The 25,990-nt window shown below is 43.9% G+C and overlaps 1 protein-coding gene across 1 annotated transcript; it reads left to right on the top strand.

Moving 5' to 3' along the window:
- The first annotated feature begins 1,328 nt into the window (after positions 1 to 1,328).
- On the top strand, positions 1,329 to 16,044 carry CHRNB3 (cholinergic receptor nicotinic beta 3 subunit). The gene is made up of 5 exons (XM_024765082.1): positions 1,329 to 1,493; positions 2,726 to 2,770; positions 11,946 to 12,055; positions 12,600 to 13,482; positions 15,910 to 16,044. Exons 2-5 carry the CDS (start codon positions 2,744 to 2,746, stop codon positions 16,042 to 16,044), a joined length of 1,155 nt encoding a protein of 384 aa, XP_024620850.1. The 5' UTR covers positions 1,329 to 1,493; positions 2,726 to 2,743.
- Positions 16,045 to 25,990: the final 9,946 nt, after the last annotated feature.

Genomic DNA, 25,990 nt, shown 5'->3' with positions numbered 1-25,990 from the left:
GCATCTTCATCTTCACCAGCTTTCTAGAGCGGAAGAGAAAGGGTGGAGGCAGCCACGGCACGCGGCGCCTGGTATCTGCGCCCTGCTCACCCCGGGAGGAGCGTTCCGAACTACATTTTGAATCATGGCTCCCCAGTAAAGTGAAGGTCTCATGCACGTGTGGAGCATGTGTGCGATTTTGCTTTTCTTCCCACTAAGACTCTCTGGGTTTTCACTGGGTAAACGTGGGGGTGTGTCTTGCCTGTGACCTTGCCAGCCACGTGCGTCTCTCAGTGGGAAGAAGAGGTTTTCTGAGGGAAAGCGGATGGTGCAGAATGAGTCATTGTAGGATTTCAGAGGGTGCTGGACAGAGGAAAAAAGGGGCCATATTTAAAACAACAAAGAGCTTCCTGGTTTGAAATTGATAGCATAGCACTGAAAAGAAACAAAACTTACCTCTAGACCACGTTCCTAAACCATTTCTTCAACTTGAGTGTTAAAGCTTGAAAGTAGGGTGTTTCTTAGGCTTTTGTACACTTGGGGAGGAAAAGAGTTGTTGTTAGAACCTGGTTCTTGGCCAGGGAAGCTCTTCCTAAGGGAGGACTTCCCCAGGAGGAAGGGAGGGAACCGGCGGGGCATGTGATAGGTGTTCTGTGAACATCTGCTGAGCGTATGGAAAATGGCCTGGCTCTCCCTTCATTGGTTCATTCATTAAGTAGACATCAAATGAGCTACTGCTGTGCCCGGACACCGTGCCAGGTGCTGGATGAACATCACCACATAGCACAGATACTGTGCCTGCCATCGTGGCACCCCAGGGGAGGACAGACAGGGACAAATGCATGACAAATTGTGATCAGGGATGTGAAGGGGCCAGACCAGGTGCAGTGATGGGCAGTGCAAGCAGGCAGAGACCACCTCCATCAGGAGGTGTTGACCTCTTGATGAGAAAGCCCTGCAAGAAGGCAAAGCTCTGGGTAAAGTATAGACTGTACTTTTAATTATTTTTTTCTTCCAGTTTATTGGGATGTAATTGACATATAGCCCTGTGGAAATTTGGGAGGTACAGCTTAATGATCTGACTCACATGCGCCATGAAAGGATTTTACCACAATAAGTTTAGTGACCATCCATCACCTCATACAGATACAACATTAAAGAAGTGGAATGAGAGTCTACCTTGAGCGGTGCGTTTGGGGAGGGAGCTGGGGTGGGTAAGGAGAGTGTTTAGAGAGAACCCTTGTAGCTTCAACCCTGCCTCTGCTGAATCAGGCTGTTTAGAAATGCACGATGTCCCGCTGGAGAATGTGGGCCCAGCCGTCCCGCCTCCCCGGTTAATTCGGGTCCCCTCATGTCTTACAGCTGCTGCAGGATTCAGGTCCATAGCCGAAGAAGAAGATGCACTGCTCAGACATTTATTCCAAGGTTACCAGAAATGGGTTCGCCCTGTATTACAATCTAATGACACCATAAAAGTATATTTTGGGTTGAAAATATCTCAGCTGGTAGATGTGGTGAGTAATCTTCGGCCCTCAGCTGCAGAGAGCATGCATTCCTTCACCCATTCTCGAGGCTAAAATTTGATTTTGTTTTCTTTCCACATGTCTGCCATTTCAGTTTTAAAAATAAAACCTGCCCCAAGAAGCCAGTGAAATGACCCGTGGAAAGAATGAGAACGTCATTTTCATTGCAACACTGTTGGTGGGGTGTGGGTGGCGTGGAGGAGGGACTTTTTCCTCTTGGGGGGGGGTGGGATGTGCCTGCTAGGAGGGCATCACCCTTGGCAGTTCTGCTGGAGCCCCCAAGGTGAGCATCAGGGTGAGGGGCCGGGCTGCAGAGGTGGGGCTGAGCCAGGGCTGGCAGGGCTGCTTGCGGGGAGGGACAGCAGATGGTGACAGCACCAGAGTGAGTGCCTGGGTGACCCCATCCCCTCCCGGATCCCCTCAGGACCCCATACCTTTCCCTGACACACCACACCTTAACATTCTCTACTAATTTTCCTGTCGGGCTCACATTTCTGCCATGATGTCCCTGGGGAAATCCATGAACTTCAACAACCACGATTCTGCTGTGGTCCCCAAAGTCACAGAATAATCCTCCATCGCCCAAATCTCCACCCCACTACAAGTGCACACGCACATCCCCCCCCAGCTGACTCATCGCCCAGGATTCCTTCTAGAAAATCATGCAAAGCCCATCTCCCATTTAGCTAATACTTCATTCTACTTCACACCCTTACCATGCCTTTGGTTATGCAATTTTATATAAATATCACCACAGTGAACTACTACTTGCTCTAATTATTATTTTTCATTTTAAGTAAAATATGCATAATGCTTTAGGGTCTCAATGCTATTTAACTGCTCTTCAGTTGAGAATCCTTTTCACTTTGGACCCCTCAAAGGTAAGACTCAGGAAGTCTCGGACAAAAAGAAAAATCCAACACACAGTTTCACTATTTCTCTAATGATTAATGATGTTGAGCATTCTTTCATGTGTTTGTTGGCAGTCTGCATATCTTCTTTGGAGAAATGTCTATTTAGGTCTTCTGCCCATTTTTGGATTGAGTTGTTTGTTTTTTTGTTATTGAGCTGCATGAGCTGCTTATAAATTTTGGAGACTAATCCTTTGTCAGTTGCTTCATTTGCAAATATTTTCTCCCATTCTGAGGGTTGTCTTTTGGTCTTGTTTATGGTTTCCTTTGCTGTAGTTTCACTTAATTTGAATTTAATTTTCATTCTCTTAGGATGAAAAGAATCAGCTGATGACAACAAACGTGTGGCTCAAACAGGTAACTGTCAGTCCAAGGACTGTAGCTCCCCCCAATTGTTCCCATTCTTTTCTACTGAGAAAGGCTCCCGTTGAGAAATAATTATTTTAAAGAGCATATTGAGTTCTTCAGAGAGATATTTGGGAGTGTTTGGGGAAGGGTTTATCCTTCTGTATTCTCTTCTGCACGAGTCAGAGGTCAGTCTGGAAGCTCGTAGGCACTCCTTGCTCTATCTTCTTGCTTCTGGAGTGGGCAGGTAGGAGGGTGACTCTGACACTGAGTCCAGGGCACTGGTCCCTGGGCTACTTGCAGAAAGGGGGGAAAGGTGTCAGGGTGCAACTTACCCTCATTTAAGCTACCACAACTGGATAAGAAAATCAGGGATGTTAAATTCTCCCTCTTCCCCACTGGTCCTCCCTGGGATGACCCTTCCCCTAATGTTTTTCCCTAGAAAGAGAAAACAGGGAATGACAGAGGCCACTCACCACTAACTTCAGAACAAGGTGAAGCCCAAGTCAAAATGATGAACCTCCGTCTTCCTAATATGACTAGAAAAGCATGTGAATTGTTTTCAGCTCCTAGCTTGGCCATAGCCTGTTTCCTGCTCTTTCTGGAGTTGCCAGGAAATAATTACCATTCAAGTTTGCATATGTCGTGTAAAGGAGAAAATATTGGCGCTTCCTTGATAGGAGGTGAGAAGGTTGATTTAATTGCATATTTTTTATTTTTGTTAGCAATTATTGGGTTTTTTACGGGATGTTGCCTCATCTCCCAGAGATTTCAAATCTTCCCAGTGGGGATATGTTAATTATCTCACTTAATTTTAATGTACAAACATAATATTTTTCACTTGTTTATGTTGAAATGAATTAGTTATCTATTCAGGTTTAGTAGACTTGTTCAGGTCTTTCTGCTAATGGTTTGTTTATAAGGAACAATGGATAAAAGAGACTGTAAGGACATTCCCCAGACTTCATCTGGTGTCATCAAATTTCTCCTACCCAAAAACTTTGAACAGAGTTGGATAATCATTATAAATTTTACTAGTTTCTAGTTCTCTGAGTCTTTTCTTGGTAGGTATGTTATGAAATGGATCTGCATATTTTTTTACTTGCAAATAAAAATGTCCAGGAGAAAGTAATAAGCTAGGAATGTAGATATAAAAATACAATTTAAATAAATGTATTTTTCGATATACCTATCTCATTCCTCAGAACTTATCCTACTTTTGCACTTTCTAAAGTGGAATTTGGAGGTATTTTGAGTTCATAAAAATCAGTAAGAAGTCCTGTATTTGAGCTTTCAGGGAAGAGAAGAAAAACTTTTCTGTTAAAGTGTAAATAGGCTTGGGAATTTGGCAAAAATAAAACAAACGAACAGACTCTCACTGATTCACACACACCTCCTCCAGCTGCCCCTTGAGGCTAAGCTCTTACACTTAAAACAGTGGTCCAGGACCCTTGGCCTTTGAGATAGTAAGGATTTCTCACTTTTCTTGAGATTTTGGAAATAGGGAGTCATTTCAGCCAAAGAGAACAATGTCAGACACGAAGGGAAGAAACCACTGCTCCTTGGTTTCTAGCTGTACTTTGGAAATGACCCCTCGCAAACCTATGCCCCAGAATCACGGTGGCCTGGAGGGAGCCTCCAGGGCAAGACAGAACCAACACCTGAAAACCCCCAACACCCAAAACAGAGCAGGAGAAATCTCCAGGGGGAGGTGGGGGCTTGCTAGCTGACACTTAGAAAAGCCAGCTGGGGACTTTGGTTCCCATGTCACAGAAGTAACGAGAGTAACATGGTTTCATTGCATTAATTTGCAATGGGTTGTCATGGCTCTTATCCATTTACATTTCTCAACCTCTCTGAATTAGCAGAGCAGGTATCATTACCCCCGTTACCAGAGACTGAAGAGTCTGCCTCACCTGGCTGGAACCAGCTTTCCCCAGTTAGGGCCTTGTCTGCACATCCAGCTTCGTACAAAACATCAAGGCCTGTTTCTAAATTAGAGGAGGATCCAAAATGGGAGAAACCACCGAGAATATTAGGAAACTATTCCACTCACACACGTTGGATTTGGAGCGGGAACGTCACAATAGGTATTAATCAATAAGGGCTATGTTGTGGCGCAAACAATATGGCAACAAAAAAGAAAGGAGAATCTATGGCCTGGGTGGCAGGCAGGGAAGGCTGCATGGAAGAGGAGGCTTTGGAGCTCCACCGTAATGTTACTTTTATACTTTTTTTAAAGCTTTTTAAAACTAAAAAAGGTAAAAGAAAGGACAGAAGAGATGATAAAAAGAAGATAAAATTGATGTTTAAAAAAAAACTACTGGGCTTCCCTGGTGGCGCAGTGGTTGAGAATCCGCCTGCCGATGCAGGTGACACGGGGTCATGCCCCAGTCCGGGAAGATCCCACATGCCGCGGAACGGCTGGGCCCGTGAGCCATGGCCGCTGGGCCTGCATGTCCGGAGCCTGTGCTCCGCAACGGGAGAGGCCACAGCAGTGAGAGGCCCGCATACCGCAAAAAAAAAGAAAAAAAAAACCTACCATTTTAATGTTTTACACAGATGTCAGTTTCAGAGTAGCCAACAACAATACTGAGATGTATTGAGCACCTGCCAAGTGCCCAGTCACTCTGCCGCTTGTGTCACAGGAATGAATGCATTCAATTCTCACAGCCACCTCCTAAGACAGGCCTGTTATTATTCCCACCTTGCAGATGAGAAGACTGAGGATTGGAGGACTGGAGTGACTTGCCTCGGGTTACACACTATCAGGTGCAGCCTGGCTTGTATAAAGAAACTACATTCTTCTTCAAACTGGAGGGAGCTGACGGGAGATGTCTGGCGCTCCTCTCAGGGCTGTCCCTGTAGAGTCCGGTTCCTAATCCTGGCCTTCTAAGGCTTCGATTCCTCAACCTCTGGGATGTCTCATGGAGTTGGTCTAGAAAGACATGTGGGACAGAATGAGGCCAGGGTTCGCTCCACCTTCCATTCATTCCACAGGGTTTACTGAGAGGCTGCTAAGGGCCAGGTACTCTGCTAGGTCCTGGATGTACAGAGCACAAAACAGCCCTGCTTCAAGGAGAGGATCTGGTGTTAGTTGTGTAAAAAATAACTACTGTAATATAAACACCATAAGGAAAGTATATACATAAGGAACTGGGTCATTACAATAATGACAATGAAACAGGGAGTAAATCAGGGAAGGCTTCCAAGGGGAGGAGACATTTAAACTGGCTCTTGCAGGATCAGTAGAAGTTCTGCAAGCCATAAAAGTGGAGACGTTGTGACCCACCTGAATAGGCTTCTCAATAACACGACTTCCCAAAGCTCTCACACCAGAGCAAACCTACAGGAAACTCTTTCCAATCATCCCTGTCTACCTCAGTCAAAACACAGACAAAAATGACTAAACCTTCCTCTTTTGTGATTGCCCTCTCAGACACTGAAAAATGCTCCCTAGTTCATTTCCACAGAGAGAATAAAATTCTACCTACTTGGACCAAAAGCATGTCTCCTGATAGCATACACAACTGAGATGCTTGTTTGTTTTTTTGTTTGTTTGTTTGTTTGTTTACCCAATTCCTCTGCTGTGTCTTCTATTTCCTTCATTCTCGTCTGATATATCTAGACATTTCTATCCTCTCAACCACAGACCTTTACAAGCACAAATTTAGTGACATCCTGAAAAAGTCCTCTACGTGGAGCTATTTTTATGTTACTGATTTTTTTTTGCAAACTCATTTGTCTTCCTCCTTTGTACTTCCAGAGAGTAATCAAGACCATATAAATCATAAATAGATTATTAACTCACTAAAACTCCGTGAGAAATACTCACTTCCCTAGCTGCTCAGATTCTGCTTCATCATTGTCAAGGTTAGGAAAACTGCACCGTAGGTACCCAAAAAGGGATGAAAGATGAAAATATCCCTTCTTTAATGACAGGAGGGTTGGCCCTTTGCCTAGATGTTACCGTGTGAATAATCTGACGACAGATGTCAAGTATATTCACTCAACTAGCATTTCCTGAGCACCTACTATGTGCCAGGGATGGTGGAGGGCACTGGGCTTGCACCGCTGGAGGCATACTCCAATGAACCAGTAAGATTCACTGTCGCTGAGAGCCAGCTGCTATCCTAGCCCCATGATGACCCCAGGGGAAACAAAGCTTCCTTAATCTCTGCCCAGGCCAACACCTTAGACTGGTGTTGTTTCTCCAACAGCTGATTCCTGTTTTAGATCAACAAAAAGTTCAGAAACATGATGAAGGCCTCATTGGATAAATCCCTGCAGCTGGCTTGCAAGAGAAAACCAAGAAGCTGGTTTATTTCATAACAAACCCAAGGAAAGGACGGCCTTGCCGTAAGGTCTGGGCCACTTTCCCAAAGCCTTCCACAACCTGTAATGGCACTTGTACATCTAGGAATTTACCTCAGACCTCCCTCACCATCTTATTTTCCTTCCTTTTCTACAGCCTCACTCTGACCTTAGCAGAGGAGACCCGTGTGGTCTTCTGATTCACGTGGATTCAAGCAGAGTGAATCAGGAATCCAAAGTCTCGCTGTATAAACTTGAGCAGGTCACTTCCCCTCTCTGACCCTCAGTGTCTTCATCTAGCAAATAGAGACAATGCCTAGCTCACAGTGTCGCTGGGAGGTTAAGTGGGATTGTGTGCATGAATGTGACTCCTACGTGGTCTGGCAAGTAGTGGGGACTCAATACATGTCATTTCCTGGTGCCACCTTTGGAGGCTTTCTCATCCTTAATGACAAAGCCCATTTCTTGGCCTCGACAACTCATAGATATTACGGGAATATGAGACATATAAGATGTCATGTTGCTGTCTTTAAAGTGAATCAACATTAATTCAGTTTTAGGAATTTCACACCTGACTTTGAGATAACTGAAGATCTCAAGGGTGTCCCAGAGGTTGCCAGTCACCAGCAAGGAGTATTTGTTCCTTACTATCTTTTGGTCTTGGGATTAAGAATTACTAATTATTATAATAATATTTTTTCTAATTATTAAGAATAATTAGAAGAATTTATTTATTATAAAGAAGTCATGACATAGTTTTAAAAAGTCTTATGATTTAGGTTTAAATGAAATTTGGTAATATCTCGACACTTATGAGTGATATTTCAGGTAATATATGTAAGAAAAGACAGTTTTAAGGGAATATATGTGATATGGATTTGAAGTTGCGCTTTTCAGAATTAAGAGAGCTAGACTGGGAGTATGTTTCCATTTTTTTTCTCAGTCAGAGATTAACTTTGGTATTTGGCCCTGACCTACCCTGCGCTCCCCTGTTTCCTATAATAACAAGCTCTCAAGCCCGGGACTGCTGCAAAGTGGAGCTGATGTTTGTACAGGGCTTTGGGAATCTTGGCCAGGACATGCTCCATGAACACTGGATATTGTTTCTAATCTACTGCTTTAAGAAGGCGGAGAGAGGAGATCAATCTCCAAATGCCTCCACGGTTTCAGAGAGAGCAGAGAAGTGACCAGAAAGCCTCACAGCTCCTTAGAGAGCAGGACTGGGGATTTGGGCTCTGAATCCTCACCTTGACCCAGCTGACCCTAAGACGAGCAGTGGCCCTGGGTTGTGGGGCTCAGCCAGCACCATGGTGGACCACAACCTGCTGGGAATTCTGTGAGCCGCTCTGATGGGCACATCCGGGGGGACAGCATCTCCGATTCCCCAGGTCTAGCATCAGAAGGACCCCAAGATGGTGAGGAATGTCTCCCTTAACCCCGCAGAGGAGCACAGCTAGTAAAGAACAGCGCAGGGGGCTTCCCTGGTGGCTCAGTGGTTGGGAGTCCGCCTGCCGATGCTGGGGACACGGGTTCGTGTCCCGGTCCGGGAAGATCCCACATGCCACGGAGCGGCTGGGCCCATAAAAAAAAAAAAAAAAAAAAAAAAAAAGAACAGTGCAGGGGTGGAACTCTAATTCAGTGCTGCCACCCTCTTTCTCTCTCTCTCTCAGGTACCCCCAAGTAAGCGGCAGTGACCACGAGTCCCACCTGCCCCTTTTCCTTTACTGGTCAAGAGCACACCCTGAATCCACTGGAGCTATCTTTATATCCTCCTCGAGGATTGAGACGTGTCCCTCATTCATCCATCCACTCACATCTGCTGTTCATCCTGCAACAGCATCCACAGCAGACCTGCCCTCCACAGCACCCACTGCCCCTTCCTACCCTCTGCTTCAGCTGCGATGTCGTCAAATCTGAACCTCCTTCCCTGTCCACTCACTGTCCTGCATCTTCACACCCAAACCGCGCCCTTCATGGCAATAACCACAGGGTGTGGTGATGGTTTGCCAGTTAGTTTACTCGTTCTTGTCTGAGACAGCCCCAGGCCAGGAGGGCAAGGCGGCCCTGCTCAGTGCTGGTATAAGCCTCGCATATTTGTGGAATGAATTAATTCCCCCCAAATTGTGAGTGTCCTAAAGCACTGTGCTGTCTCTGGCCACAGCTGTTCATCTTGCTGTCCGGTGAGTGAGACAAATCTTTCTGACGGAACAGTCTCTCCCTCTGGGGCTTGGCCCACTTCCCCGAGCACAGTCTGTGTGGCCGGTGTGCGTTTGCTGGGATGTGCCCCCAGAATGTGAGCTCCCCCGCTTCCTCCTTGGCTGTACAGCCGGGCTTAGGTAAAGATGGGCAGTGCCTGCAGAAGGGAGAAGACTGAATTCCAGAAGCAGGCAATTTGAGTTCCAGATCTTTAGGTTCCAAGCGGAGGAATTGTGGGTTTGGACTCCTAACTGTGCTCGCTTAACACTGATTTTTAAAGACGGAGCCAGAGTGTAAGAGCCCAGCTCCTGCCAGTCTGCCCGAGTACACGTCTGTCCCCGGGGCTCATCGCCTGTGGGCCCGCAGCTCGCTCCCTGCTCGGGATCTATTTTTATATATAGAAATATACTTTCCATATATATAAAGAACTAAAAACTCAGCAATAAGAAAACAGACAACCCACTTAGAAAATGTGCAAAAGATTTAGCAACCACTTCACCAAATAAAATGGATGGATGGCAAGTAAGCACATGAAGAAATGCTCAACATCATTTAGTCATTAGGAAAATGCATAGTAAAAACCATAATGAGATACTACTTTACAACTATTATAATATAGTTAAACATTTAAATGAGATAAAACCCAGTACTAGCGATGATGCCAAACAGCTGGAATGCTCATGCATTGCTAGTGGGAATGCAAAATGATTCAGTCTCTCCGGTATGTATCATATTAAGTTAAACGTACACTTACTCTATGACCCAGCCATCCCACTCCTAGGTATTTACCCAAGAGAAAAAAAAAGAATGGTTTTCACCCAAAAAATTACAAAATGTTTATAGTGGCTTTATTTATAATCATTAAAAACTGAAAAGAATCCAGATATTTTACCTGGTGAATGGATAAAAAGAATTGTGGTATACTCATACAGTGGAATACTTCTCACTAATATAAAAATGAACAAACTACTAATACAACCTAGAAGAATCCAGAATGTATTCTGATAAGTAAAAGAAGTCAGGATGGAATGGCTACCTATTGTATGATTCCATTATATGACATTCTGGAAAAGGCAAAATTATAGGATCAGAAAATAGAGCAGTGGTTGCCAGGGACTGGGGTTATGGGAGTGGTTGATTACAAAGGGGCAGCCCGAGGAAAATTTGCGGGCAGCAGAGCTATTCTGCTATCTTTATGGCATTAGTGATTATCCAACTGTTTGCCTGTAGAACTGTACAGTGACTTTTATTGTAAGGAAAATTTTAAAATGTAAAAGTGAAAACAAACCATAAATGTTGCTCTGAGTTCCCTTCAGCATTTCTGGGATTCAGGCTTGCTGCCAGTAGTAGAAATCTCCTTAGCAGGAGACAAATAATTCATAGGAAGGAAATTATATTTGCTTTTCAAAATGGGCAGAGGAAGAGGAAGGAAGAGAGAAGCTTGTGAGTACCAAGTGAGCATGATAAATGCTTTATTAGTTTGGGTTCTTAAACTGTCAGTCTTCATATGCATGGTTTTCCATAAGTAGTCATGCAATTTTTTTAATCCTTTAGAGCATAGACTTTTAAAGACCCATATCTTTTAAAATTTGTTTTTCAAGGATTAAGCCTCACAAATATTGCCTAAGAGAGACGATGTCTCATCTGGTGTGTATAGTTCCATCCTTTTCCAGGCATCATGCATATTTCAATATTTTACCATCTAGTGAATCATCTATCTGCTGACTCCTGACTTTTTAATGACAGTTGGCACCACTGGGCTCCAGGAAGCCTCACACTGGGCATACCCTCCCAACTTCCTGAAATGTCATTTAATATTCTCCTATATCATTCCTCAACTGTCCACATGACAGACAGTGGAATAATTAATTTTCAGGTCAGATTTCATAAGATTCTAGATCCTAAATCTTTTTAAGTCCACTTCTGCTGTAACTGGGTCATCCATACATCATCCTTCCTAATTCAATCAATTAACGGTCAGTTTTGTTAATCTGGATCCATCAACCCCTGTAAAACATGCTAAATGATTACATTCTATTACAAGGAAAAATACGCAAGCATCTGGAGGCTAACAACATTAGGAATATAATTTAAAACTGGATTTGGTACTCGCAAAATAAATTCAGATTAGAGCTTAAAAGGAGATTCTTGGGAAATATTTTTTCATTGGATAAAAGTTATAATGTCCTCAAGAGTAGTCAGCAGATACTGGAAGTTTCATATTAGCATGTTGCATGCATCTTTGTCCAAGACTCTAGATTGATATTCAAAATCATTTCTCTCAATACAATTATCATGAGATTACAATATCACTGGACCAACTCTCCTAGAATAAACTAAGTTAGAGCTATCTTTGCTTTTCTTTTGCTCCTTAGGAGAAAATAGGTCATGAATCAGTGGTGTTTGCTGCTGAGCCTCTAGATTGTGAGGTAGATATGGCAATTTTGGAAATCCCAGACTGGACAGGTGTGAGAATCTGGGCACCATCGAAGACAAGGCTGGCTCAAACTGTATCTTGACCTGCCCTGAGTCACGGAGAGGGTCATAAGGTCTAAAGTGGATGAATTTCCCTTTTAAAATAAAACACTGGATTAGTAAATTAACATAAATTTGAAGATTCCAAACTCTAATACCTTGAATTTTCAGAACAAAATTACAGTATATTAATTTCACACAGGAATGGACAGACCACAAATTACGCTGGAATCCAGATGAATACGGTGGAATTCATTCAATTAAAGTTCCGTCAGAATCTCTCTGGCTTCCTGACATAGTTCTCTTTGAAAAGTAAGTATCACAGTAGAAAAGTGCACTGGTCGGATTAGGAGTAGAAATAGAAAAGCCTGGGCTTCCCTGGTGGCGCAGTGGTTGAGAATCTGCCTGCTAATGCAGGGGATACGGGTTCGAGCCCTGGTCTGGGAGGATCCCACATGCCGCGGAGCAACTGGGCCCGTGAGCCACAACTACTGGGCCTGTGCGTCTGGAGCCTGTGCTCCGTGACAAGAGAGACTGCGATAGTGAGAGGCCCGCACACCGCGATGAAGAGTGGCCCCCGCTTGCCACAACTAGAGAAAACCCTCACACAGAAGCGAAGACCCAACACAGCAAAAATAAAAAAACTAATTAAAAGGAAAAAAAAAAGAAAGAGAAAAACCTGATTGTGCCAAAATAAGAGAAAGGTAGAACTTTAACGAGAAAATTATTCCTTTTGGAAATATTGTTTGACCCTATGGTAGGAAAGTCATAAAATACAAATAGTTTGACGGTGGGAAAAACAAAAAAACAGTTAATATGTGTTCAACTAACCATCAGGTGAACCATTTTTCGACAGCGCCGACGGACGGTTCGAAGGCTCGCTCATGACCAAGGCCATCGTGAAATCCGACGGGACCGTGGTGTGGATGCCTCCCGCCAGTTACAAAAGCTCCTGCACTATGGACGTCACCTTCTTCCCATTCGACAGGCAGAACTGCTCCATGAAGTTCGGATCCTGGACTTATGACGGGACCATGGTTGACCTCGTCCTGATAGACGAGAATGTGGACAGAAAAGACTTCTTTGACAACGGAGAGTGGGAGATCCTCAACGCCAAGGGCACGGCGGGGAGCCGGAGAGACGGTGCGTACCGGTACCCATTCATCACCTACTCCTTCGTGCTGCGCCGCCTGCCCCTGTTCTACACCCTCTTCCTCATCATCCCCTGCCTGGGTCTGTCCTTTCTGACAGTGCTTGTCTTCTACTTGCCTTCTGACGAGGGGGAGAAGCTCTCCTTATCCACGTCCGTCTTGGTTTCCCTGACAGTGTTTCTCCTGGTGATTGAAGAAATCATCCCGTCCTCCTCCAAGGTCATCCCGCTCATTGGCGAGTACCTCCTGTTCATCATGGTCTTTGTCACCCTGTCCATCATCGTCACCGTGTTTGTCATCAACGTCCACCACAGATCTCCCTCCACTTACCACCCCATGGCCCCCTGGGTTAAGCGGCTATTTCTGCAAAAACTTCCTAAATTACTTTGCATGAAGGACCACGTGGATGGCTACTCTTTCCCGGATAAAGAGGAGAGTAAACCGGCAGTGGGAGGTAAAGTCCTCGAAGAAAGGAAACAAAAGCAGATTAGCGATGGAGAAAAAGCTCTGGTCACTTTCCTGGAAAAGGCTGCGGATTCCATCAGATACATTTCCAGCCACGTGAAGAAAGAGCATTTCATCAGTCAGGTGAGGGGACCGCCGCAAGCCAGGACTGAGATTTTAATGTCTGTTTACAGCAAATGCGTCCTTGTTTAACATGCGACCTTATTAGCTCTCTGCTTCACACACGTAAAACTTAAAACAAGCCCTGACACAAAATAGAGACTTCAGTGTGGATTTTCAGGGAGAAGTTCACAAAAACAGAATGAGCAAAAGAGGAGCAACTATAGTTAAGCACTATTTCTTATAAGTAGACTTAATTCTATCTAAAATAATTCAATTCTACATTTTAAGTTGGTTGTCCTGGTCTCTGGTCATTTATCTCTCACTTTTAGTGGGATGATATCTCTATTCAGCATATTTGGAAAAAAGAAAACAGAAAGAATCAATTTCTAAATTTATACAAAAACATGGTGTAACAAGTATTTAGTTCACAGATTTAAACAGATTTATTTTTTAAAATGTGACGAGGGTGTGGATTTCAGACTCAAAACGGTCCTGCATGCAGATGCTACCCATGTTCATTATGACTTGAGAAAAGCTACTTAACCTGAACTTCAGTTTTCTGAAACCTCTCTTGAAGGGTTATTGTGAGGAATTAGTGACATCAAGTATAAAACATGCACTGTGTGCCCAGCGCACGTGGTCTCATGATTATGTAAGCAGTCAATAAATGCGAATCCTCGGGCTTCCCTGGTGGCGCAGTGGTTGAGAGTCCGCCTGCCAATGCAGGGGAGACGGGTTCGTGCCCCGGTCCGGGAAGATCCCACATGCCGTGGAGCGGCTGGGCCCGTGAGCCATGGCCGCTGAGCCTGCGCGTCCGGAGCCTGTGCTCCACAACGGGAGAGGCCACAACGGTGAGAGGCCCGCATACCACAAAACAACAACAACAACAGCAACAAGCAAACAAACAAAAAATAAACGTTAATCCTCATCTTTCTTCTCCCCGTCTTCCCTCCCTCCTCTACATGGTCCTTCCCCCGTGGAAGGAAAATATTATTTGACATATAAATACTCAGCACAAAAACAGGTCTGTTGCTTAAAATGAGTTAATACTTACACCAGTTTATAGGGTTCAATTATTTTACTCTAAAATCAGTAAAAATTAGTGCCAAGATCCTGATCTCATAAACAAACTTATGAAAGAATAGGGTTTTTTAGAAATATCCTCTACTTTTCATGTAGACACTGCCTAGTATCTCTCCTCTCTTAACAATTTGTCTTTTTTTTCATCCACTGAAAAAATTTTTAAACAGCACTAGAAAAAATGCTGCTATAGAAAAAACATTACAGCTATCCTTAAGGGTTCTTTGTTTCTTTCTTTCTTTATATCTTTTAGAAATTCTTTTTTTAATTTTATTTTGATTGAAGGGTAGTTGATTCACAATGTTGTGTTAATTTCTGCTGTACAGCAGAGTGACTCAGTTATACATACATATACATTCTTTCTCATATTCTTTTCCATTATGGTTTATCACAGTATGTTGAATATAGTTCCTGGTGCCCTTTAGAAATTCTAATACAAAAATTTAAATAGCTTTTTAAAAGTTATAAAAGTAACACATCATCAGTACAGGGAATTTGGAAAATACAAAACATTTAAGGTGATTCACATTGTTAATAATCCCCCACTTAAGTTTGAAACTTTTAACGTTTTCATCTGTCTTCTTCGTGGCTTTCCCCAAGGTTTTATTTCTAAACCTCTATGTGCACAAAATACATTCAAGTTCTGCATCAGCTTCTATGTTCCTTCTAGAACGGCAGGCGTCCTGCTTGGTTCCATCTTTACCAAACCCCCACGTACTGGAAATGGGACACTTATTTGCCCTTGAAAGATTGCTGGCCCCGTCTCTGAGGCTCCCCCCGACCCCCGCCGACCCTGCAGCTTGCCCTGCTCTGAACTTTCCCTCACTGGCCACTGCCCAGTCTCCCCAGCCTCCCTTCCTCCAGAGGGACTTGGTCTCCTCTCTCCCTCACCAGTTCCTGTCATCTCCTCCAGGAGTGTCCATTGTAGACCCACCCACCTGGGGAGTGGAGGAAAAGAGGTCCTGAGTCAGATAACCACAAAAATTCTTAATTTATAAATTTGTGATTTATTTCCTATGTCATATCAGGAATCATCACAGTAAGAGATGCTGGCTTTTTATTTGGGTAAAAATCAGGCTTTTCCCATTTCAATCAGTAACGTTTACAAACGCATCAATGATTCTGTTCTTTCAATTTTACATCCTCAACGGTTATGAAAGTGTTTTCCCCTGAACTTGAATTACGGGCTGTTTTCTTGGGCACGGTCAGTGAGGTCCCAGGAAGCCTGTATTGCAGGGGATGTGTCAGGTGCGTTTGGAAAACTGCAGGGCTGTAAATCTGAATAGGACTCTTCCTGAAGTCCCTTGAAATGAATTCAGAGCAGCTGCCCCGCATCCTGAATGGGAGGCGTCTTTTTCTCTTTTGCAGGTGGTGCAAGACTGGAAGTTCGCGGCTCAAGTTCTCGACCGGATCTTCCTCTGGCTCTTTCTGATCGCGTCTGTCACCGGCTCAGTGCTGATTTTCACCCCTGCTTTGAAGATGTGGCTACACAGTTACCATTAGGAAGAAGTCTCCAGAGCAATCTAAACCGCACACATAAAGACAGAATTATACCCTAGAACTGACATCCAGCCCCCACGTGTATACAGCATCCAGGCGCATGTGCTTATCAGGAGGCCCCAAGTGTAGACGGCGTCTTGTGTCATCCTCAGGGAGGTTGAACCTTGGTTGCCGTGACAGTGAGTTGAGTTTACATCAGGCAGACCCTCCTCAGACCCCTGCCTTGGCTTCTGCAGACATTCAGGGAGGAATCGTGTGTCCAGCCCTGAGGTCACCAGCCAAGACACACTAGGACTGTTTCAGTGGCCAAGACACACTAGGACTGTGGCAGTGGCCCATGAAGAGTTCCAGGAAGAGGTGTGGGCAGACCCAGGTCTTTTCCTAGAAAACTGAAATTCTGAACATGCTCTGATAATGGTTTTTTATGTCCCTTCATCTAATCTAATCCATTTCAGCTGCACTCTCCAGGCTTTCCATCCTGTTTCTTTTCTTTTCCTCCTTCTCCTTCTCCTTATTCGTATTCTTCTCTTCTTCTTTTTCTGAGAACATTTAAGTTCACTCTCTTAGCAAATTTCAATTGTACAAAGCAGTGTTATCAACTGTAGTCACGTTTTACATGAGATCCTCTGACCTTATTCGTGTTATAACTCAAAATGTATACCCTTTTACCAACCTCTCCCTATTTCCCCGCCCCCTATAGCTCCTGGCAACCACTTCTCTACTCTCTGTTTCTATGAGTTCAACTTCTTTTTCTTTTCTTTTTCTTTAGATTCCACTTATAAGTGAGATCATGCAGTATTTGTCTTTCTGTATCTGGCTTACTTCACTACGCATCATGTCCTCTGGGTTGATCTGTGTTGTCAAAAATGACAGCACATTTGCTGTCCTGTCAGCAAATGGTTGAATTATATTCAGCTGAATTCATTATGGCTGAATTACATTCCATTGCATATATATCACACTTTCTTGATCCATTTATCTATCGACAGACGCTTAAGTTGTTTCCATGTCTTGGGTATTGTAAATAATGCTGCAGTGAACATAGGGCTACAGATATCTCGTCAAGGGAATTATTTCGTTTCCAGAAGTGGCATTGCTGGATCGTATGGTAGTTCTAGTTTTCATTTCTTGAGGACTCTCCATACTGATTTCCATAATAGCTGCACCAATTTCCATTCCCACCAGCAGTGCACAAGGGGTCCCTTCCTCCACACCTTCATCAGCACTTGTTATCTCTTGTCTTTTCTATGACAACCATCCTAATAAGCATGAGGTGATAGCTCACTGTGGTTTTGATTTGCATCCCCTGGTGTTGAGCACCTTTTCGTCTACCTGCTGGCCACCTGACTGTCTTCCTTGGAAAAATATCTATTCAGATCCTTTGCCCATTTTTTAATTGACTTACTTGGTTTTTTGCTACTGAGTTGTCTGAGTTCCTTGCATATTTTGAAGAGAAACCTCTTAGAGAATATATGGTTTGCAGATATTTTCTCCCATTCTATAGGTTACCTTTTCATGCTGATGGTTTCCTTTGCTGTGCAGTCGTTTCTTAGTTTGATGTAGTCCCACTTGTTTATTGTGCTTTTACTGCCTTTGCTTTTGGTGTCAGATCCAAAGAAACCATCACCAAGACTCTTCCCATTCTGTCTGCACGTGTCTCCCTGCCCTCTGGGAGCACCTCATTCCCCCACCCACCCCGACTCCCTCTCTGAGACTCATGGGGAGAGGCTGACAGTCTTCTCTCTCGATGACGCCAAATCCTGGATTTTAGCTTGAAATAATTGTTCTCCTTTCCCAGTTCTAAATCCAAACCTTCTCTGGATTATTTTGTGCGAGGCATGTTTTGTATAAACTCTTTGCAGCTGGGACTTTTAAAAACCCAATTTAAGTATTTAACCTTTTCACATAAATTGTTACCACCAATATGTTTAGCCTTATTTATGCCGTTTTGTTTGTGTTTTCTGTGTAATGTTTTCTTGTTCTTTCTTATTTTGCTCCTTTTCAGCCTTGCCTGAATTTGTCTGTTTCTTCTTCTTCTCTAATGATTTGAAAGGTATGCACCCTTTTCTACTAATTTATTAATAAACACATACAAACTTCTTTTACCAGTGTTGAGAATTAACACCTGTCCCCTACCCTCTAAACAAAACAGGATGCTAAAACACCTTCACTTCCCCTCTTTCTTGATCACCTTTTATATTTTCTCTAAATCATCCAGAATTTAGCTCCAGATTATTAATTTTTATATTATGTGTCTCTTTCTTCTGAATAATGTCTTGACAATACATTTTGTCCACAACCATATTCTAAACAATTAATCGTTTTATTCATTTCTTGGTTTACCGGGTTTTTTTTTTTTTTTGCGGTACACGGGCCTCTCACTGTTGTGGCCTCTCCCATTGCGGGGCACAGGCTCTGGACGCGCAGGCTCGGCGGCCATGGCTCACGGACCCAGCCGCTCCGTGGCATGTGGGATCTTCCCAGACCGGGGCATGAACCCGTGTCCCCTGCATTGGCAGGCGGACTCTCAGCCACTGCGTCACCAGGGAAGCCCTACCAGTTTTTTTTAATCCTAAATTTTCCAATTTTTTTAATCTTATTTTTCTCTTTTGCTGATGCATTTCATTATTTCAGAGGAATCCATCTCTAAGCCATTCTTTTAGAAAGTTTTGAGTGTGGTAACCTTTCTGAATCACTGCATTTCTGCAATTGTAGTTCATTCTGCCCTCACAGAATAGGTTGGCTGGGCCTGGAATTCTGAGTTCAAAATCATTTTCCCTCAGAACTTTGAAGACATTATTCTACAATATCCCCCATTATAGATGAGAACTATGGTGAGGGATGCTTCTTATTCTCATTGCTACAGATTCCTGTTTTTTCCTTAAACTTCTTAAGCTTAAGCTTCTCTCTTCATCTTTGGACTTTAGAAATGTCACCTGTATGCTGTATGTGTCTAAGTGTAAGACTTTCTCTCTCCTTGGCTTGGCACGAGGTGACTGTCTTTCTTCAACTCATGCAAATTTTCTTGTCCTCTTTCATTATTTCCTGTCTTCCATTCTTCCTCCCCTTTCTTTCTTTTTTTTTTTCTTTTTTTTTTGGCGGTACACGGGTCTCTCACTGTTGTGGCCTCTCCCATTGCGGGGCACAGGCTCTGGACACGCAGGCTCGGCGGCCATGGCTCACGGGCCCAGCCGCTCCACGGCATGTGGGATCTTCCCGGACCGGGGCACGAACCCGCGTCCCCTGCATCAGCAGGCGGACTCTCAACCACTGCACCACCAGGGAAGCCCCTCCCCTTTCTTTTTGAAATTTCTAACAGAAGGGTTTTAATATTCCTAGATGTCTTCCATATTTATTAACTTATTAACTTTTCTCTCATACTTCTTATTTCTTTAACTCTTTCCATTGTCAGTTTGATGTTACAGCTGACTAATTTGCTTTTCAGTTATTGTTTAGTCTTCTATTCAGCCCACCTACCCAGGTGGGGGATTTGTTTGTCTGTGGATAAATCATGTATTTGATTTCCAACAACTCTAATTCTTCTTTTTGGATGTCATACCCTCTGGAATATATATTAGGGGAATAGTTACTTTAAAGTCTTCTTCTAAGGACTTCCCTGGTGGCACAGTGGCTAAGAGTCCACCTGCCAATGCAGCTGACACAGGTTCGAGCCCTGGTCCAGGAAGATCCCGCATGCCGCAGAGCAACTAAGCCCATGCACCACAACTACTGAGCCCATGAGCCACAACTACTGAGCCCCGAGTGCTGCAACTACTGAAGCCTGCGCACCTAAAGCCCATGCTCTGCAACAAGAGAAGCCAGCGCAATGAGGAGACCGCAACGAAGAGTAGCCCCCATCACCTCAATTAGAGAAAGCCCGCATGCAGCAATGAAGACCCAATGCAGCCAAAAAAAAAAAAAGTCTTAAAAAAAAAAAGACGACTTCTACTGTCTGCAATAACAATTTTTCTGTAGCGGTTAATTCTTCTGTTGATTTTTGATGCTTTTTGTGGTCATTTTATTCAAATGTTTGGTGAGTTTTGATATTGTTTACTCTCCTGACAGTGAAAAACATTTCTAATTACAGGAAACCTAGCTTCAGTCACTTTCCTTTACTGTCTAGTGTCCAAGCAAGCATTTCTCTAGGGTGTGCATGTAGTTCATCTACATTTGGGACACCCCTTCCTTCACGGTAGCTGTAAGTGATCTCGAGCACTGCCCTAATTCTCTGATCTGGTGCCCACTCTAGTTCTCCATGTGTCAGAATGACCACATCAGTGGGGACAGACTGCAGAAGCCACTGTGAGTGTGGAGAACCACAGCAGCTTGTCCTCCGCCCTTCACTCATCTCCCCATATAGAATCTTAGGGTTATAGTGGGGTTTGCTAGAAAAAAATAATTTCTTTGGTGGTCCCAACTCTCCTGCATGGGACCACAAATTCCACTGCTCTGTTAGGTTTTTCCATAAATCTGATTTCATCTGTCCTACATATTTCAGCCATCCCCACCGATCCAGTCTATGAAGATACCTCAGCCAACTTTCCAGTACTCCTACGGATTCGTTTTCATTTCACATTTCTTCTGAAATATCAGTAGGATTTGGAGGACAAAAAAATAAGAAGAAGAAGAAGAAGGAAACACATCAGCCAGTCACTTATACTAAACCTTTTTTCTAAATCCCAACCCCTATAGACATGTTCAATTGTCGATGGCAAATGGACACTGAAAAATCACCCAGAGTGGGATCACACCATGAGAAGAGTGAGGTCTATTTTAAGGACTGAATGATCTTGACTTTGCAGCCTGGTAGGTGATGGACATGGGTGGGGACTAGAAAGATGATTCTGCTGGGAATAGAATTGCAAATTTATTGGCCAAAAAAAAGTGAGGCGTGTCTTGAAGGTAATGATCCACGTGTGTTGTCAGACATGGCAGAAGGACCACATCCACTCTGGTGGGGCTCTTCACGCCTGGCTGTTTCAGTCTCCTGGACCTTTGCTGAAGTCTCCAAACTGCCGTTCCTGCTTCCAGGCAGATCTCCATCCCGTTCGCACCAACCAGCCCTTCTCCTTCATACCTGTCTCTCCTTCCCTGTGCCCTTGACTCCTCCTCCTGGAAATGCTTCCTTTAATTACCCTCCTGTCTTGTGCAGCTTCCTTTCCTACAAAGTACCCAGATCTGCTCTATTCTTAGAACAAAGCACAGAACCATAGTGAACAGAAATGATAGAATTTTTTCAAATAGCCTGGACTGTTTTTTAAATTTATCCCATTCAAATAACCCTCAAAAGAAATTCTAAATTCAAAAAAAAAAGAAAAGAAATCATATTCATATATTATAGGTGTTTAAATAATATTTAATGTGGTCAATGCATTTGTTTTCAATAGATACCAAATTTTGTTCTATAGAATTGTATTTTTATGTGCTCACGTTATGGAACAATGGGGCGCCTCGTATGGTCCACATAGTCATTACTTTTCTGCATATTTTGCTGAATTTTTAAAGGGAGGCAACATGGCAAAGCAGAATCCAGGGCCCTAGGACTCTTGGGTTCTAGACCAGCCATTACCTAGCTGTGTGAACTGTGGGGTCTTCGGTGAGTCACTTGTCCTCTCTGGGCTTTAGTTTCCTTGTCAATAGCAAGAGGTTATGACTCCAGAGGTTATGCTTTTGAAGACCTCTCCTGCCCCCAAAGTCTATACTTTAGAGATTAAATACTGGAACTTTCACAATTTTAAACCACACAACTTGTAATTGTAACTTTGTTCCTTTGGGAAAACATAATCTGCTTTATTGCTGCTTTAGGACAGGATTTGCTGGACTACACTGTGATGAAAATCAAGGATTCCCTCCCTTAAATCCCTGACGGGATTATGGACTGAAAGGGCAAATCAGTGTTCTTCCTTTTATTGAGAACACTGTTGACTTAACTCATTACTTAACTTTGTTTAGCTCATTAGTTTGCTGGGTAAATGGCAGTACTAATCTTGGAAAGATGTATTTCGAGTTGAATTCATTGTTAAATTATGAAAAATGCCACGTGAAACACTGTCCACGTCAAGCCTCTTTCTGACCAGACACAAATACAGCAAAGGTCAAGCATTTCTATGTGTGCACAAAGCTTAAGCCTTGTCTCAGCTAGACCGGGAGGGGATAACGGTCTCAGGTGTGGGGAAGGATAAACATTTATATAGCAGGATCACCCCAAGGAGTAACTACAAAACCTAACTTTAAAGCAAAGCAATTTTACATTCAAATGTTTAGCAAGACAAATCTGTGGGCAAAATGTTCCAGCTAACTCCAACCAGTGGATATTGGAAGACGCATACAACTTTGCATCCCACGTGTGAAGGCACAGGACGCACATGCGGGCACACACACAGGTGTGGAACACACACATGTGGGCACACGCAGCTGAGGGCGCACAGAGAGTTGCCCTCAATTGTTCTCACCCTTCAGCTCCCTGCTCACACCCCCTCCTCATGAAGTCCTCACGGAACACGCAGCCCCCTCGGAGCCCCCGTCTCTAAGAGCCTGTGGTGTTTTCAGTCTCTGATATATATGTAGTTTAGAACATAATTGTTCTCTATTGCTTTGTTCTGTGAATTTTATTTCCTCAGCTGTACTGTAGCATATCCACCATTACATCCCCAACAGCATCTAAGAGAGTTGAGTACGTAGTCAAGGCTTAAATCATATTTGTTCGTTTATTAAACCAGTATCACAAAGTTTGGATTGGGTTATTTGTCTAAAATGAGGACAAATTTGTATTCTTGCTCAGTTCCACCCAATATTTCCAGCTCTGTGTGCGTGCATGTGTAATTTTCAGTATGCCCCTTAAAGAACCATTTTCTTACATTAAAAGAATTCTAAAATACTATGATCACACTTAGAAGAATCAATAACTCCATATTCAAGTTTCCCCAACTATCTCAAGAATAGCCTAAATTAAGAGTTAGCTTGTCTAAAGTAGGATTCAATCCATAGTGCTATGCCTCTTAAATCTATTTTAATTTCTTTCTTGTCACTAACTTGTTGAAAGGAGGAGATCAGTTTTCCCCAAGAATGTCTCATTTTCAGGTTGTCTTGTTACTTGCTTCTGGTGTCATTTAGCTTGTCCCTCTGTGTCCTGTATTTCCTGTAAATTGGAAGTTACAACTATAATCTAGTTCAATATTGTTGGCAGAATACATCGTAGATGGTGATGTGTAGTTCCTATTTACCATACAAGGGGACATGCTATGGGCCTATCTCATCATTAGTGTTAAGACTAATCCCTGGATTAAGGTGATCTGTCCACCTTAATCCACTGGTAATTTTAGAAGTGTAGCCTGTGGCCATAACACACAGCAAAGTTACAGAGACTCTTACCTGTGACCTTGGTCCTTTTAAAAATGGTCTCTAACTAGCTACATTAGAACACTGTAGTTTCCTAAGAGTAATATCTTTATGCTGGGTTGGATTTTTTTGGTGGTGTCATAATTCTTTCTTGGAAGCACCTACTGTTATGTATTAATGTGAATTTGTTTACTTAATAGCCATGGTGACTACCATTTATGTTTAACCTGACATATACTCCTTCTTTGTATTAAGACTTTCTGTTCAGTATGTCAATAAAATAGTAGTGAAAATAAAAGTAACGTTATTTCTTTGGTCCATAGACAATCTTAGTTTTAGGCAAACTAGCCGAGAGCAGCAGTATTTCCACTGGTGTGCGTTGTCACACCCCTCGGGGCAGGCAGAATAGCGGCGCTAGGGCATAGCAGCCTGGCCTGCTGCAGGATTAGACGTGCCCCTGAACACTCAGGGGGGATCTCCGCCAGGCCAGAAGAGTGCAGTATCCACAGGGAGGTCGAAAGGAAGAGTACACGTTGTGAAGGTTGACTCAGGCAATCTTCCAAACAGCCCTGTGTGGAAAGCACTATAAACATCCTTGTTTACAGATGGAGTCCTCTCACCTGCAAAACTCTATCCTCAGGGGAAAATACAGTGGGGAAGGAGCCTTACTGTTTCTCCAGGAGGATGGGTGCTTCTGCACCAAGGACCCAGTGAGGGTGCGATGTGTGAGGTGTGTGGTGGGTGTGATACGTGTGGTGTGGGTGGTGGGCTTGGTGTGTGTGTAATGTGTGTGTGTAGAGGGTGTGGAGTGTGTGGTGAGTGTGGTGTGTGCTGGGGGTGGTGTGTGGCTGCCCTCAACAAGCCCACAGAGTGTGGGTCTTCGCAGGCCTGTGCTCCAAACTGACCACCCTTGAGAGGGTCAGACTTTCCTTTGGGAGTTATGGGTATCTTGTTTGGGACAATTCTACACTGACCTGCCCCTCACACTGCAGGAGGCTTGCATCCCTAGCCCCAGACCCTAAGTGACAATAGCGCCCCAGTCATTGTGACAACCCAAAATACCCTTTTAGACGTTTCCAAACACCAGCTGGAAATTGTGTGTGTGTGTGTGCGTGTGTGTGTGTGCGTGTGTAAGGGGTACAATAGCAGCTCTGGCTGAAAACTGCTGCTGCTAAAGAGTTCAGATGAGAGTTCCCAAGTCAAAAGTGGGGATGGGCAAGGGGAGATGCCCCTGTTCTTATCTCGCTGTGCCCTCACTACACCCAAGAGGCACACCCTACGCCTCGGGGCAGGTTGGGGCCAGTGGGACAGCCCGTGTAGACCTCTCTAGGCCCTCAGATGGAGCTCCGTGGTCCCGGGTTCCCCCTCCTGCCCCCTCCCCCCCTGACCCCAGCACTTCCCTGCCCCTCACTCTGCCCCTCCTGCCTGACCTTGACGGAAGGGATCAAGCCCTGGTTTGTTTAGCCAAAAGCTGCCAACTCACGGCCCTGCAGGCAGGAGTTTTTGTTTAGCCGACACCAAGACTTTATTTTCGCTTCTTAATTTGGTTCTCACGTTTTAAAACTTGGAGTTTCTATATAAAAAGCTGGATTTTCAGTGTATCTTGAAAAATCAGAAGATCAAGCACCCAAGCCCACATTCAGCATGATGGCAAGGGCCCGGGGCCCAGTGGGGGGCAAATCAGCCTCTCTGCAGCGAGCAGACCCTGCATGATGGGGCCCTCTTTGGTCAGTCTCTTTATGCTTCAGCATCTGCTAACGTCCAGCTTTTCTCCTCTGCCCCCGCTCTGCTGCCTCGGCCAAGGGAAGCAGGAACAGATGGGGCAGTGAGGGAGAAAAATGCTTCCACTCTGACCTGGGACTTATATTCACAAGAATGTCTGCAGTTCAACTCGGCAATGACTGATCTCGTTCTGAAGACTCACATATAGCCCACAAAAGTTATTTGTATCCCCTACACCGGCTAAAATAAACTTTGACACTAATAGTCCTGACCTTCCTAAACTAAGAGAGCATTTGCTGCTTCATCTCTCTAACCTGGTTTACATTTAGAAACTTTTTTCCTTCTGATTACTGACAGTGAAAGGTGCTTTCCCTGGCCTTTGGGAGGACATGCGGATGGGAAGGGAGGAGATAGGCCAAATCAGTTGATTTTCTGTCATTTTCGATTCCCATCTCATGAGAGAGACTAAATCATCCAGGGGCAGAGAAATGGTTTAAGAGTCAGGAGACGTGGGTTTCAGAGTTGAATTTGTTAGCTACGTGATCATGGGCAAGCCACTCTACCTCCTGAGATTAAAAAAAGAGTTGCGCTACATAATCTATGAGTTCCGTTCCATCTCTCAAAAGTCATTGATTCTACAGACCTGATACACAAAGACATCTCCATGCTGTGATGCCCCTTTTATTCAAATGCTTGTTTCTTTAAAATATATGTTGTTAGTTTGTCACTGCCCCTGAGGATCACCAAGCAACTTCTGGAAAGCTGGGCTGGGAAGGCTGATGTCCGTTCATGCACAAAAGAATATGCTAAGAAGTCAGGATCCTGGCTTCCTGCCCCTGGCTGGGAGCACTTTCCTCTCATCTTCCTGTTCTGCAGTTCTTAAAAGTCT

This window comes from Neophocaena asiaeorientalis, unplaced genomic scaffold (assembly GCF_003031525.2).
Source record: "Neophocaena asiaeorientalis asiaeorientalis breed wild unplaced genomic scaffold, Neophocaena_asiaeorientalis_V1.1 scaffold14, whole genome shotgun sequence".
In the NCBI taxonomy this organism is placed as follows: domain Eukaryota; kingdom Metazoa; phylum Chordata; class Mammalia; order Artiodactyla; family Phocoenidae; genus Neophocaena; species Neophocaena asiaeorientalis.
The sequence above is the reverse complement of the archived record's forward strand: the minus strand, read 5'-3'. Positions and strand labels throughout refer to the sequence as shown.

Excerpts from the sequence above, each read along its gene's own strand:
- CHRNB3 (XM_024765082.1), top strand. The coding sequence starts at position 2,744 with ATGACAACAAACGTGTGGCTCAAACAG. Across the intron at positions 2,771-11,945 it reads CAAACGTGTGGCTCAAACAG|GAATGGACAGACCACAAATT; the intron begins GTAACTGTCAGT and ends AATTTCACACAG. Across the intron at positions 12,056-12,599 it reads GACATAGTTCTCTTTGAAAA|CGCCGACGGACGGTTCGAAG; the intron begins GTAAGTATCACA and ends ATTTTTCGACAG.